The 11,834-nt window shown below is 52.3% G+C and overlaps 5 protein-coding genes across 5 annotated transcripts; 2 read left to right on the top strand and 3 right to left on the bottom strand.

Annotated features, from left to right (window-relative positions):
• Nucleotides 1-91: 91 nt before the first annotated feature.
• ASPSYDRAFT_88820 (putative L-serine dehydratase) lies at nucleotides 92-1,408 on the top strand (the record flags this gene model as incomplete). The annotated part of the gene is made up of 1 exon (XM_040852067.1): nucleotides 92-1,408. The coding sequence occupies one exon, from the start codon at nucleotides 92-94 to the stop codon at nucleotides 1,406-1,408; it is 1,317 nt and encodes a 438-aa protein (XP_040703732.1).
• Nucleotides 1,409-1,554: 146 nt separating this feature from the next.
• On the bottom strand, nucleotides 1,555-2,686 carry ramB (bifunctional protein farnesyltransferase/protein geranylgeranyltransferase; the record flags this gene model as incomplete). Its single annotated transcript, XM_040843790.1, has 3 exons — nucleotides 1,555-2,254; nucleotides 2,305-2,409; nucleotides 2,457-2,686. 3 exons carry the CDS (start codon nucleotides 2,684-2,686, stop codon nucleotides 1,555-1,557), a joined length of 1,035 nt encoding a protein of 344 aa, XP_040703731.1.
• Nucleotides 2,687-3,314: 628 nt separating this feature from the next.
• ASPSYDRAFT_149775 (uncharacterized protein) lies at nucleotides 3,315-5,542 on the top strand (the record flags this gene model as incomplete). Its single annotated transcript, XM_040841944.1, has 2 exons — nucleotides 3,315-3,368; nucleotides 3,446-5,542. 2 exons carry the CDS (start codon nucleotides 3,315-3,317, stop codon nucleotides 5,540-5,542), a joined length of 2,151 nt encoding a protein of 716 aa, XP_040703730.1.
• Nucleotides 5,543-6,153: 611 nt separating this feature from the next.
• erg12 (mevalonate kinase) lies at nucleotides 6,154-7,701 on the bottom strand (the record flags this gene model as incomplete). The annotated part of the gene is made up of 1 exon (XM_040841957.1): nucleotides 6,154-7,701. The coding sequence occupies one exon, from the start codon at nucleotides 7,699-7,701 to the stop codon at nucleotides 6,154-6,156; it is 1,548 nt and encodes a 515-aa protein (XP_040703729.1).
• A 1,771-nt stretch (nucleotides 7,702-9,472) lies between these two features.
• Nucleotides 9,473-9,781, bottom strand: ASPSYDRAFT_88816 (uncharacterized protein; the record flags this gene model as incomplete). Its single annotated transcript, XM_040852066.1, has 3 exons — nucleotides 9,473-9,618; nucleotides 9,681-9,694; nucleotides 9,747-9,781. The coding sequence occupies 3 exons, from the start codon at nucleotides 9,779-9,781 to the stop codon at nucleotides 9,473-9,475; spliced, it is 195 nt and encodes a 64-aa protein (XP_040703728.1).
• Nucleotides 9,782-11,834: the final 2,053 nt, after the last annotated feature.

Below are 11,834 nucleotides of genomic sequence, written 5' to 3'. Positions count from 1 at the left end.
TCTTACTATACATCCCAAACAACGAAAGAACGTCTACAGACTAATACCCTCATCGTTTCAACCCCTCCAATACTAGAAACAACCCATCAAGATGGGCAGCATCAGCCTCCCCACCACCACCGCAGACACGATGTCTCAACCACACGACCAACCCGCCTACAAAACACCATGGATTGAAACGCCCTTAGTCGAATCATCCACGCTCTCTGCCCTAGCCGGCTGCCGAATCTTCCTCAAGCTTGAAAACACCCAACCAAGCGGCTCCTTCAAGTCCCGTGCCATGGGCGCCCAGATCCTCTCACACCTGAACAACCCGGCCAACGCCGGGAAATCAGTCCATTTCTTCGCTTCCTCTGGTGGTAACGCGGGGCTAGCTGCTGTCTGTGCGGCGAAGACCCTAGGGTTCCCCTGCACGGTTGTTGTTCCACTAGCAACTAAGACCCTTATGGTTGATAAGCTGAGAAAGGCCGGGGCTCAAGATGTGATCAAGCATGGGGAGACGTTCTCCGAGGCAGGAGAGTATATGAAGGAAGTCATTATGAAGCAAGGCGATGACAAGGAAGCAGGGGAAACTGTGAAGATTGCCCTGCACCCCTTTGACAACCCAGCGATCTGGGAAGGAAACAGCACACTCCTTGACGAGTTGGTTGAACAAGTCCCTGCTGTTGCCGGGGAAGATACCACAGGAGACCACGATGATATGGTCCTGCCTGTTGACGCCATTATCTGCAGTGTTGGTGGTGGAGGGTTACTGAATGGTCTCGTTATGGGGATCGAGCGTCGCCGACAACAACTCGCCAAGTTGAAGAAGGCTTCGACGCAGCAAGAGTATTCGAAACCGACACACTTTGTTGCTGTTGAGACGCGCGGGACGGATTCACTTGCTGCTGCTGTGGCACAGGGGTCGCTTGTCAGTCTGCCCAAGATCACGTCGCAGGCGACGTCACTAGGTGCGATCCGTGTGTCGGAGAGGACGCTGGAGTATGCCTTGCATCCCCCACAGGGAGTGAAGGTGCACAGCACGGTGCTGTCCGATGCGGATGCGGCACGAGGTGTACTCCGCCTTGTTGATGATGAGCGTGTGCTTGTGGAGCTGGCGTGCGGAGTGTGTGTTGAAGCTGCGGTTGGTGATGCGAGCCGAGTGGATTCCAAGGCGACGAAGAAGCGGAAGAGAAACCTGGATGAGGGATACGGGGATGATCGGTTGTCGTCTGGGGAGAACTCGGAAGAAGAAGTTTCGCGTGCGAAGGTGTCATCGCCCTTCCAGTCGAAGCTGAAGGAGTTGGTACCGGATATTGGACCTGAGAGCCGAGTGGTGATTGTGGTCTGCGGTGGCAGCAACGTCACTATTGACGGCGCGGTGGAATGGAGATCAATGTTGAAGGAAGGCTGGGGGACTGAAAACTAGACTTGGTCTTTTGAAGCGTTCCTCTATATCGTTTTAATTATTTGGCGGCGTACAGCTTGTTATATAATCTTCATCAGCTTGCGATTCATTTGGTTTGCATATGTCTACATGATACAAAAGAACGCCAGAACCTGCTGGTTGTTTATTCACGCAGAAGCTGCAACTTGTCCTCCGACCGACTGAATGCGATAGTTCCAGTAGTTCTTCCGAATAGGATCGTACTTGTCTTTCAGCAGGTTCAGCATACGGATGGCCTCGTCTGGGGCGGTGCCGCCTTGCGCATACACATCCGCTAGCCACTCCACAGCATGACTGCTTTTCACCTCGACATCCACAAGCTGGCCTTGGCCATCGCGCTTGTCAATGACAAATTTCTGCGCAAAGTCCTTCCACTCTGAGAGCGGCCGACCGGCGGCTCGTAACACGCCCCGGGCATACGACCAGGGACTTCGGTTCTCTGGCGCCCGTACGATTTGCTCCTGGGCGTACTGCAATTCCTCGTCAACCATATCCTCATCCACAACACCATGTCGGCCTTTCTTGGCCGGAGGTCCGCCGCCGTGGACCATACCGGCGTCCGGTTCCTCACTGCCGGGTCCAAACCGTAGCATATAACGGTGGTTCCAAGCAGAGTTGTTCCTTAAGTCCGAGTTGAGGAGAGAGTTGACATCTGCAATTTCACGGGGGGAATCCCACAGCCCAAAGTGTCGGACCAACCAGTGTCGGTAGGTCCAGACGTGATAGTTCTTGGAGTCCTGGGCGAACATTTCCATGAGAAAATCCATCTCCTTGGGCGGCAGACTAGGAAAGTGCTCTCGCGAGGCCATCAAAACCTGGCGATGATGCCTGCCTGAGTTAGTGATTACAGTATATTGATCGAGGTAGATGAGGCCTACCAGATTTGGTAGTTCTTTAAGTATTTCAGAGATACTCTATTCAGCCACTCCAGTTCCTCGATGAGGTCTTTCTCCAAAGCAAATACGATCTTGGCACGATATATCCTGTTAACTTTAGCTGCAGTCCGAACAAACTTTTAGCAGTCACTCACCAGACTGTGTAATGGGCAGGATTCATTGAGATAATATCTTCAGTGAGCTTCAATGCCCTCTCAGACATTTCATTAGCGGCCATGACGGCACGAAGGTATGAGGTTGCCTCTAGGTATTCATCACTGTAGGCGATGGTGGCCAGGGGCATAGCTCCGGATTCAGAGCCATCATTGAGAGGGATGGGCTGTATGGAGGCCCACTCAGGGTCGGACGCGTATTTTCCTTCCATAGTAAAGTTCGCCCAATTTACACCGGCGAATTCAGGAGGTATTGGGGAAGAGGAACGAGGGAGGTTTTGGTGATGATTTTGGTGAAGTTGAAGTGGGGGGCGTTATGGCCTGAGGCATCAACAACAATAGCAATAGAACAATCAGCAGAAATCGGACAATCGATCAAATTCATGTTGTATTCAGGACAGTAAACTATGATGCTTCCATCAGATGTATGGCATCTCAGCGACTCTCGCGGTCAAACCTGGGGAAGTCTCGTGACCATGGAATAGGCCGGTTCAGGCCCCCATCTCGATGCAAGCTCTCGCGGATCAACGGACAGTCCGCCGGTCGCCACTGGCCAATGTTCACTTATCTGGATCTGGCCCAAAATAGTGGACTCAAGAGTCTTATCTGTCACTGGCCGACCCCGCAACTTGCAAGCCTTCTCTATCAGCTTCAGTCCGTGAGCGCGTGCCGTGCCAATCACTGCGCTCCGGCCTATCAACCAACACCCCAGATTGGAGATCTTCTCCTCACTCCAAATCTCCTCTTTCTCTCCTCCTTCTCCTCTCCCTTCGTCACCATGCTCTTCTCTTCATTCTTCCTTTTTATTCCGGATTTGGTTGTTTTTTCCCAACCATCACGATGCGCCGCGTCAAGAAATCCCGAAACGGGTGTGCGAGATGCAAGAGCAAGCGAGTTCGTCCCCTTCAAGCTGTCTCCGGAATAGAGCTTGGCCTGGAACCGTAGTTTCCCACTAACTTCTTCTTCTTCAGGTAAAATGCGGGGAAGAAAAGCCCGATTGCAATCGCTGTACTCGCCTGGGCGTGAAATGCCCCGGCTACGTTCAAGCGCTGCGCTGGGTTACCAACAACTCGTCCACGGAAGATGCCGGAATAGAGTCGACTACAGAGAATGACCCTATTCAATTTGACGGTCATACCGAAAGATCGCCCAAGAAGCCCAGTCAGGGTTCTCGCCTCCAGTCACATACTGATTCCGAGAACTATCTGAATCCGCAAACCCGGTCACCCCTGGCTCCGGATGACAGTACTCTCCCGGATAGCCTGATAGACGATGACCCAAACGCGCTGTGCGATGACCTATGGGATCTCCAGCAGCCTGGATCTCTGCCAGAGCTAGCTGATTTATGTCCTGCGTCACCAACAACTGCAGTGTCTGCTGGAGATCACCAGCCGCCTGATGTATCCGCCATCGAGTTCGGCTCACCCGCAAGCCTAGGGTCGGATCCTTGGGCTTTCTTTTCGCTGGCCGCCCCAGCGCTCCAGAATCAATCCAGGGGCTTCCCGGGCTTCGATCCATCGTCGATTGTCCGCCAGTATCCTCCGCCGTCTGGTGGTGGCTCCCCTGTACGACCGGCGCCGCGGGATTTCACCTCAATGCCTCAACCCCTAAACAACCCATCTTGGACTCTAATAGAATATTACTTCAAAGAGGTTGCAGCCTTGTTTTCTAGCTATGACAGCCAGATGAACCCTTTTCGTACTACCGTATCCCGCCTTTGGGGTTCGTCTCTTGCTATGTGCCGCACGATGCAGAGCATGGCTGCGGCTACCCTTGTCAACGACTTTCCACAGTTCGGTCCCATGGGGAAAAAGATGCGCAATGAGGCCATCGAGATTATTAGCAACGAGACATCCATGGATGATAAGTCCCTCCTTGCCTTGCTCATGCTCGGCCAGACCGCCAGTTGGCATGATCCTAAAGATCTGGGTATTTCCTATTTCAACCTCCTACGGAGGCATCTTGATACCGCCATTTTAGCTAAGGCTGCTAACCCAGCTAACCGTGGCAACAATTACCAATTTTTTGAAGAGGCTCTTGTCTACTGGGAGATGCTTCTCTCCTTTGTTGCCGATGATTCTGCTGTCATTCAAGCTGCCCCGACACCATCCAACACCGCCGAATCTCTTGTTCTACAGCGCGTTCCCCATCCTTGGACTGGCATCGCCCGCGACACCCAGTACACCGTCCAAGAAGCCGGCCGCCTCGTAAGGGCAGAGCGTAGACGTATTCGAGCCCGTAAATTTACCTCTCAGGCGGACATTGCCGAAGCTCAAACCGCACTTGAAAAGGGCCGTGAGCTCGAGGAGCGACTTCTCTCCCTAGCCCATCCTACAGAAGCAGAAATTGTCTCTCCAGGCGATAATGAAACCCCCGTCTGGCACCTTCTCACCATGGCCGAGGTTTATCGCTGCACAGGCCTTCTACAACTATACCGTGCATTTCCCGACCTCCTCCAACGCCGACTTCCGGCCCAACAACATCAGCACCATTCACCTACCCAGCAGCAGCAGCAGCACCAACAACAACAACAACCACAGCATACAACGTCAACGCCTCATGACCCATTCCACCCCTCCCTCGACAACACCAACTCCAACTCCTGGTTCAACGAGCCCTACCTCCCCGACCCGACAACGCAACAACAACCAACCGCCCCAGCAGCCCCAGACCCTTCCTACTACGATAGCTGGCTCACCGAATTCGCCATGACAACTCTCTCCCGCCTGAAAACCATCCCTCTCGAATCCCGCACCCGCTGCCTCCAACCCCTCCTTCTCGTCGCCTCCAGCAGCGAACTCCGCTTACCTTCCACGCCATTAGACCCACTAGCACTCTCTGCAAACGGGAACGGCCCCTGTATCTCCTCACACGCGCTCGAAGTCGCGCGCACCCGCCGCTTTGTTCTCGGCCGTCTGACTTCGTTCTTGCACGTGCTGCCTCCAAAGCCGATTAGTGTGTGTCTGGAGTTGGTCAACGAGGTGTGGAAGAGGATGGACGGCGGCGATCCCGACGTTTATTGGATGGATGTCATGATTGAGAAGGGGTGGGAGACGACGATGGGGTAGGGCATAATAAATGTCCCTTGGTTTCTTTTTGTCTAAGATGTTTCAAGGACATTTGCCATATGTTGTGTTCTTTATAATTTGTATGATACCCTCCTTGCTTACTACCTTGGTTTACATACTGCCCATGAAAGGCAATGACGTGATTTATATACGACCTTTTTTTTTCCGACTTGAGGTAACAAAAATTAATTGAATATGACCATGGATAGTGCCCGCAAATGTATACAATATATTTAGTATTATTTAATGTACTATTTAGACTGGGATGTCACGCCTGATTAAACACTCAGGCTCATTTTCAGTTCTTTCCCCATTTCCATACACATGCAACCCACAGGATAAATGCCAGAACCCCACATCCGAATGCAAAGGTATAAAAAGTCAAACAAGCAAGGTAACAAGAGAAAGAGAGATAGAAACAAGAGAAAGACAATAACTATGCAGACACGCTGCCATGGGGCTAGAAACTATACATCGAAGAAGTAAAGCCAATTAGAGCGGATTAAAAGATATGAGCACAAACTTGCCGAGAGCCAAAAAGAAGGGAGTAGGGAAAATATGACGGAATATATCGTAAAAAGGTGAAGTTGGCAATGTTGAGCGACAGGATCTCAGGCAGCTGCTCGCTTCCAGAATTTCCATCCTTCGCGCTTCTCCTGGACACCGACTCCAACGAGACGTTCAATGCCCTCAGTACCTTCAGCATTTTCGAACTTCTGTTGGTCAATCTCCTCGCCACCTTCTTCGTCGGTTCCATTGCGTAGAACGGCAGGCCAAAGCACACCCACTCCATCGCCGCCAAGGGTAGTCTCATATATTCCAAAGTTCTCCTCATCGAGTTGGGTTTTCAACTTGGGAAGAGAGTCGTCCTTCAACTCGGGTCGCAGCAGGGTAATCGCGCATCCACCGCCACCAGCACCAGTCAGTTTTGTCCAACCAATATCGGCATAGTCCACGAGTTCACGGATTCGCTCTAAGCGCGGATGAGACACACCAAGGGAAACGAGGAACCCATGGTTGATTCGGATGAGTGTTCCCAGTTGCTGGAGGGTACCCTTGGATAGGCTACCGGAAGCCGGATCGCGGATGACTTGTTCGGCAGAGGTGGTAACGCTGTCAATAGAATCGAGAATGGACTCGGTGACCACCGGCCATTCTTTCCTCAGTTCGCCCACCTTGGCGACTTCAACAGCAGTGGAACGGGCCTGTCGTGTGTCGACAAGTAGAAGGGGCAGCTCGGGAAAGGTGGGGAGTGAGATGACGCTTGGGGGTTTCGAATAATCTCCACGCCTGAAAATCACGGCCTTTCCGCCCGCGGATACCGTGTTGTCCACCCCACTGGGGTTGCCATGGATGCACATCTCTCCTACAAATGCCCAACGGTTGACTCTCTCGATTTGCACCTCCGCTTCATCTGGGGGCTGGTCGGGGTGGGGACCGGCAAGAGTGCGCATCTGAACGAGCAGCGCAGCACTGATGCACACGCAAACACTGGCACTGCTTCCTAGGCCTGCGCCGATAGGAATCGTCGATCTGAGAGTGTAAATGGCGCCAGGACTCTGCGGAGAGCCCAGCGAGAGAAAGAGGTAAAGGAATGCGCTGGCGGACCGCATGTGGATCTTGCGCATTTCTTCGGGAGCATCTGGGGAAAGGTCTTGAACATGAGGCTGAATTGCGTCGTAGAGTTCAGGGTCGAGGGTGGTGACGAGGTCGTAATAATACTTCTTCTTTGACGGCTGCTGGAAGAGATCCCAGGGCAACTCGTCGATGTTCCATGTATAGTTCAAGTCTGTATCGCGGAAGTTCAAAGTGATTGTGCGTTGCGACTTCGTGAGGGTGGTGACCAGGAGGTATGAACGAAGAGATATGGCGGCTGCCATTGCGGCTTTGCCGTGCACGACGGCATGTTCTCCGTATACAATGACCTTTCCCGGAGCCGACACCATAAAGGCGGGGGCCAGCGGGGAGGAGTGCTTTCTCTGCATTGGTATTCTCTTCAGGTCTGGCGTGGTTGTGGGGTTTGTGTTAAAGCTCCTGGAGCTGGTTGTGGTGGAGGGAGAAGGAGTGGTAGATGCGTCGGAGCTTTCGCGGTCGTCGGAAATGGTTACGGTAGCAGTTGGTCGGACTGAACGAGGGCGTTCGGGCAGAAGCGTGGACATTGCTAGAGAGTGAGTCTCGAAGACAGCGTTCGATTGAAAAGAGAGTTAGGGTGGCACAGAGAGGCCGCGAGGGGGTGGCAGACAACAGGCCAGCGCAAGACAGGGGTATATTAATGCGATCGGGCAGCCAGCATGACTTGGCCGGCGGTAGGCGGGGCTGAGGGGTTGAACAAGCGCAAAACGAGAGAATTGAGCCCCAGACGGAACAGACGGAGGAAACGAAGTCGACAGGGACAAGTGGAGGAGAGAGGGAGTCGAGTGATCGAGCCTGGACGATGCGGCGCAGGAAAGGAAATTGAAGGCTCACCATCAAAAATAGACCAGTGCCGTTGGCCTGTATTTTTCGTAATCCGGGGTCAGGCCCAGCGGAGTTCCGTATTTTATTGGGGATTGACCAATGAAGCCACGCGCAATTCGGACTTAGTCAGGATAGGACGCGTATCAAGCTTGATATTCCATCTTCCAGGCAGCTGCCCTTCTCCTCATGGGCTGAGATTCGGGAACCTTTTTCTGTTTACTAACTGCTTCGGTTATAGTGTCAGCTGGCTGCAGTGGTTCTGGAATGAACTCGTGAAGTCGCCATCACTGCAGCCTCGAAATAGTCCGAGCGGGAGACCCAGCCAGCCAGCGGCGCATTCACGATCGCCATTGCCATCGCTGTCGGCTAGAATGCCATTGTTCAGAGATTCCCATCCCGATAACATCGGCCCTTCTCCTTTGGGCGCCCGACCCTCGGGGCCATCTGAAAAGGGTAATTCCCGGAGTCCGGTGGTGCATTAGATCTCTCCACAACCCCAGATGATGGGGAGCTTGGCGACTACCGGTCATTGTTTGTCGAGTACTGGCTTACTGGGCAACCGTCGATTCATCGGACATCGGAATCCAACTTTCCAACTAGCAGCTGTCAAAAGTGTAGTGACCCAGAAAACAAGATTCGGCCATCACGATTCACGACAAGCTAATGCACTGCTGATCAGCGTGGCGCTAGTCGGCAACCACGACGTTGTGGCTGAAGCGGCTCTATTCAACTCGAGCGTACCTGCCCACGTTGCTCTACTTCATTGAGTAGACTATCAAGGTCTTTCTGTTGCCCAACGAGTAAAACTTTGTCCCAAATCATACTGCTCTACCAACCGGGGCCCGCGCACACCAGCGGATGAAGAATAACGCAACAATAAGCCAATGACAACAAAGAGAATGGCCCATAGCCCCCAATATCAACGGTCAAATTAGCCTCCATCAAGATGCAACAGACGCAGCAGCGACACGCAGCATAGAGCCGTCACCACGAGGCGGCCATGCCCCCGTCGTCTATCGTGCCTCCCTCTTAGGAAATGCCCATACTCTAAATGCAAAAGGCAAGTGCGATCGATGGCTGCCGGGTATACTGAGTGCCTGCCTAGAAACTGTCTTACCGGATCGAGTTCATGAAAGGAAGGTACACCCGCTGCCCCGCCCCTTCCTATTACTGCCAGTAGTACACGGCCTATCTGCGGAAGGTGCGGTGGACCTGCCTACCTAATTCTACTAGGTAAACAGTCGCTCTTTCCTTTCTCGACCTACAAAGAAAGTGCAACAGACAGCAATGGATAACCGCGCAGAAAGTTATTCATATCGCTAGGTACCTAGATATACTTAAAAGAGCGGCTATCTGCTCTCCATCTCCCCGTGCAGAATCTCCTTTTAACCTAATCCCCAAGAACAATCCGCGCACAACCCAACCCATCACCACATAGCCGGCTCAGTGCAGAGCGTGAGTAGAATTGCTACTTCAAACGCAGCAGCGCTGGTTGTTGTAGCAAGGAGCAGGGTCGTCATAGAAGACAGGACGGAAACCACCAGGGCAGGGCTCGTTTCTGGCAACGCAGCGAACGCCCTTGGAGCTTGCCTGGGCTCCGCACGAGATACCGAGGGCGCCTGGAGGGGTAGGTTAGAACTGAGGTTATAACTTCTTTCAAGGAGACTCTGTGGGTTCTAACCGGTGGCGCAGAAGCTACCGAGTGAGAGGTTAGCACAGTACGGTAAAGGCTCGTTCTAGGACTCACCTGAGCACGGAAACAATGGCGACAGTGAACTTCATTTTTGCGTTAAAGGTCTCGAGGTGGTTGGTATCGGGATGATAAGTTGTAGACTGATCAATGGATTATTGGAGAACTGAAGAACTGATGCTAGACGAAGTGGAGGGAATCGTGCCTCTATTTATACACCCAGCCCGGCCCTCCATTCTCTGTTCTATAGACCAGATTCTCATCACGTCGAAAGAAAAGATTCAACCAAGTCAACAGAGTCAAAGTTCCAACAAACGACCCTCAGCCCGGTATGCACGCAAAACGCCCAGCATACCCAAGGCTCGTATTCCAGCTCCGGCCATCCCCAGGGGATGATCCTCACAGATCAGCCTCAAAACCGACCATCCGGATCGCAACCCCAGCGCAACCCCAGAGTTTGTCCTACGCCACTGACACATAATATGACAAACTATGCGCCCTGTGAATCTCAGTTCAGCCATCTGGGATTTCTGTCTGGCTCCGAACCTCGTGAGTCGTGAGATCTCGTGTATGCGCTATGCAAGGATGTCTGGAACGTTGCAGCTACATTTCTCAGTGAATGGTAGCCACACCTCCCAAGTCCCACCTGGGGAAACCGGAGCCACGTTAGTTTCCTTGGTCCTGTCTGTCATCTATTGGCCGGGAAGTGATCTGCGGGTTCTTGCACAGGGGAGCCTCGTCCAGATCGTCGATCTGTATCTGCATGGAGACGGCGGAGCATGTTCAGCTCTTGGTATTCTCGTATTCATGCATTCTTTTCGTCTGCGTGTGAGACTGCCGAGAACTGAAGGAAACTAATCCAGTACTTGATTGCCACAGAAAGCAAACTGTAACTAGTTACTACAACATGCTGAGGCAGCAAGTGGCAATAGGTTTGTGATGGCTTGCGTATCCTTGATACTGTCACAGGCACTTAACAAGTATATTCTTTATTGAACCCCAGAAGACAGACAAACTTTGGGGGCGTACATAATTGACCTCATCCTTGCATCAAAGGATATCTGTACTCTGGGTAGATGCACTGATGAAATGAATGTCTCGACAGACAATATACACGCTCTAATGCATTGTGATGGTAGCATTGTACCCGTCACAACGTACCCTTGCATCAAGCATAACGATCGAGAGACCACTTTAGTGTTCTGGTCACCTAGCCGCCTGTATTTGCCTAAAGCGGCTCTAACCCACCGTCACCTACATTTCAACAGTGGTGAATCTGTGCAAGGGAAGTGACGCGCCCAGGCTTGGTGTAGGGCTCGGCTGCGTATCCAAGGCGATACTACGCCGACCAAAAGTACTGGCCATGAGCAGATATTCGTTGATCACAAGTGGTTCAGCTTCAGCACCCCATTCACGAACAAAAGCAATCAAAGCATCGACCTTGGTAAACGGCATCTTGCGTCCATCCAAATAGGTCCACGCTTTTCTGCCTGTATACCTGCAGACACTGACATACTGTAACGAGATGATACCCCATCCACCCCAGATGCAGACTCAAGATCCCTTCCTCTTCCATATCGCCTCAACAACCACCATGGTCGAAGGAACATTACTGACCGGCTTATTACAATTAAGCACATTAAACCACTCAAGAACTCTCACCCTTTCTTCCTCGAGAACAACACAGCTGGCGGTGGACAGCGCCCACATGGAGTAAGGTAGAAACCCAAGATGAGGGCCGTGAGGTAGATCCAGGTGGCGGATTCGAAGGCTTTGGAATGTAGTCTCATTCGATTGGCCGCATCTGTCTGTCTCTGCGTCTTGATTTCCCTGATCTGTGGATCGTGTTTGCGTTTGCTTTTCCAAATCGGTGAGAAGATGGTCATGGAGGGCTGTAAATTCCTGGGATGTATCCAGAGGACGGTGCTTTTGTGACCGTGATTGTGACGGTGGCTGTGACCGCATCCGATCCGAGCTTGGTTGCTGATTGAGGAAATGATGTCGAGGAGCTTGCGGGATAGGAAATCCTATGCAGGGATTTATTTTTACAGATACTTTGTCCTGTTGGGAAAGCGAAGATGGCTGGTACTCCGGTTGACCATTCCAAGCTGTCGAGGTACCTTTCTTCTTCCTTATTGCCCGTCG

Source organism: Aspergillus sydowii, assembly GCF_001890705.1.
Source record: "Aspergillus sydowii CBS 593.65 unplaced genomic scaffold ASPSYscaffold_4, whole genome shotgun sequence".
NCBI classification, from domain to species: domain Eukaryota; kingdom Fungi; phylum Ascomycota; class Eurotiomycetes; order Eurotiales; family Aspergillaceae; genus Aspergillus; species Aspergillus sydowii.
This window is presented reverse-complemented; position numbering and strand designations above follow the sequence as displayed.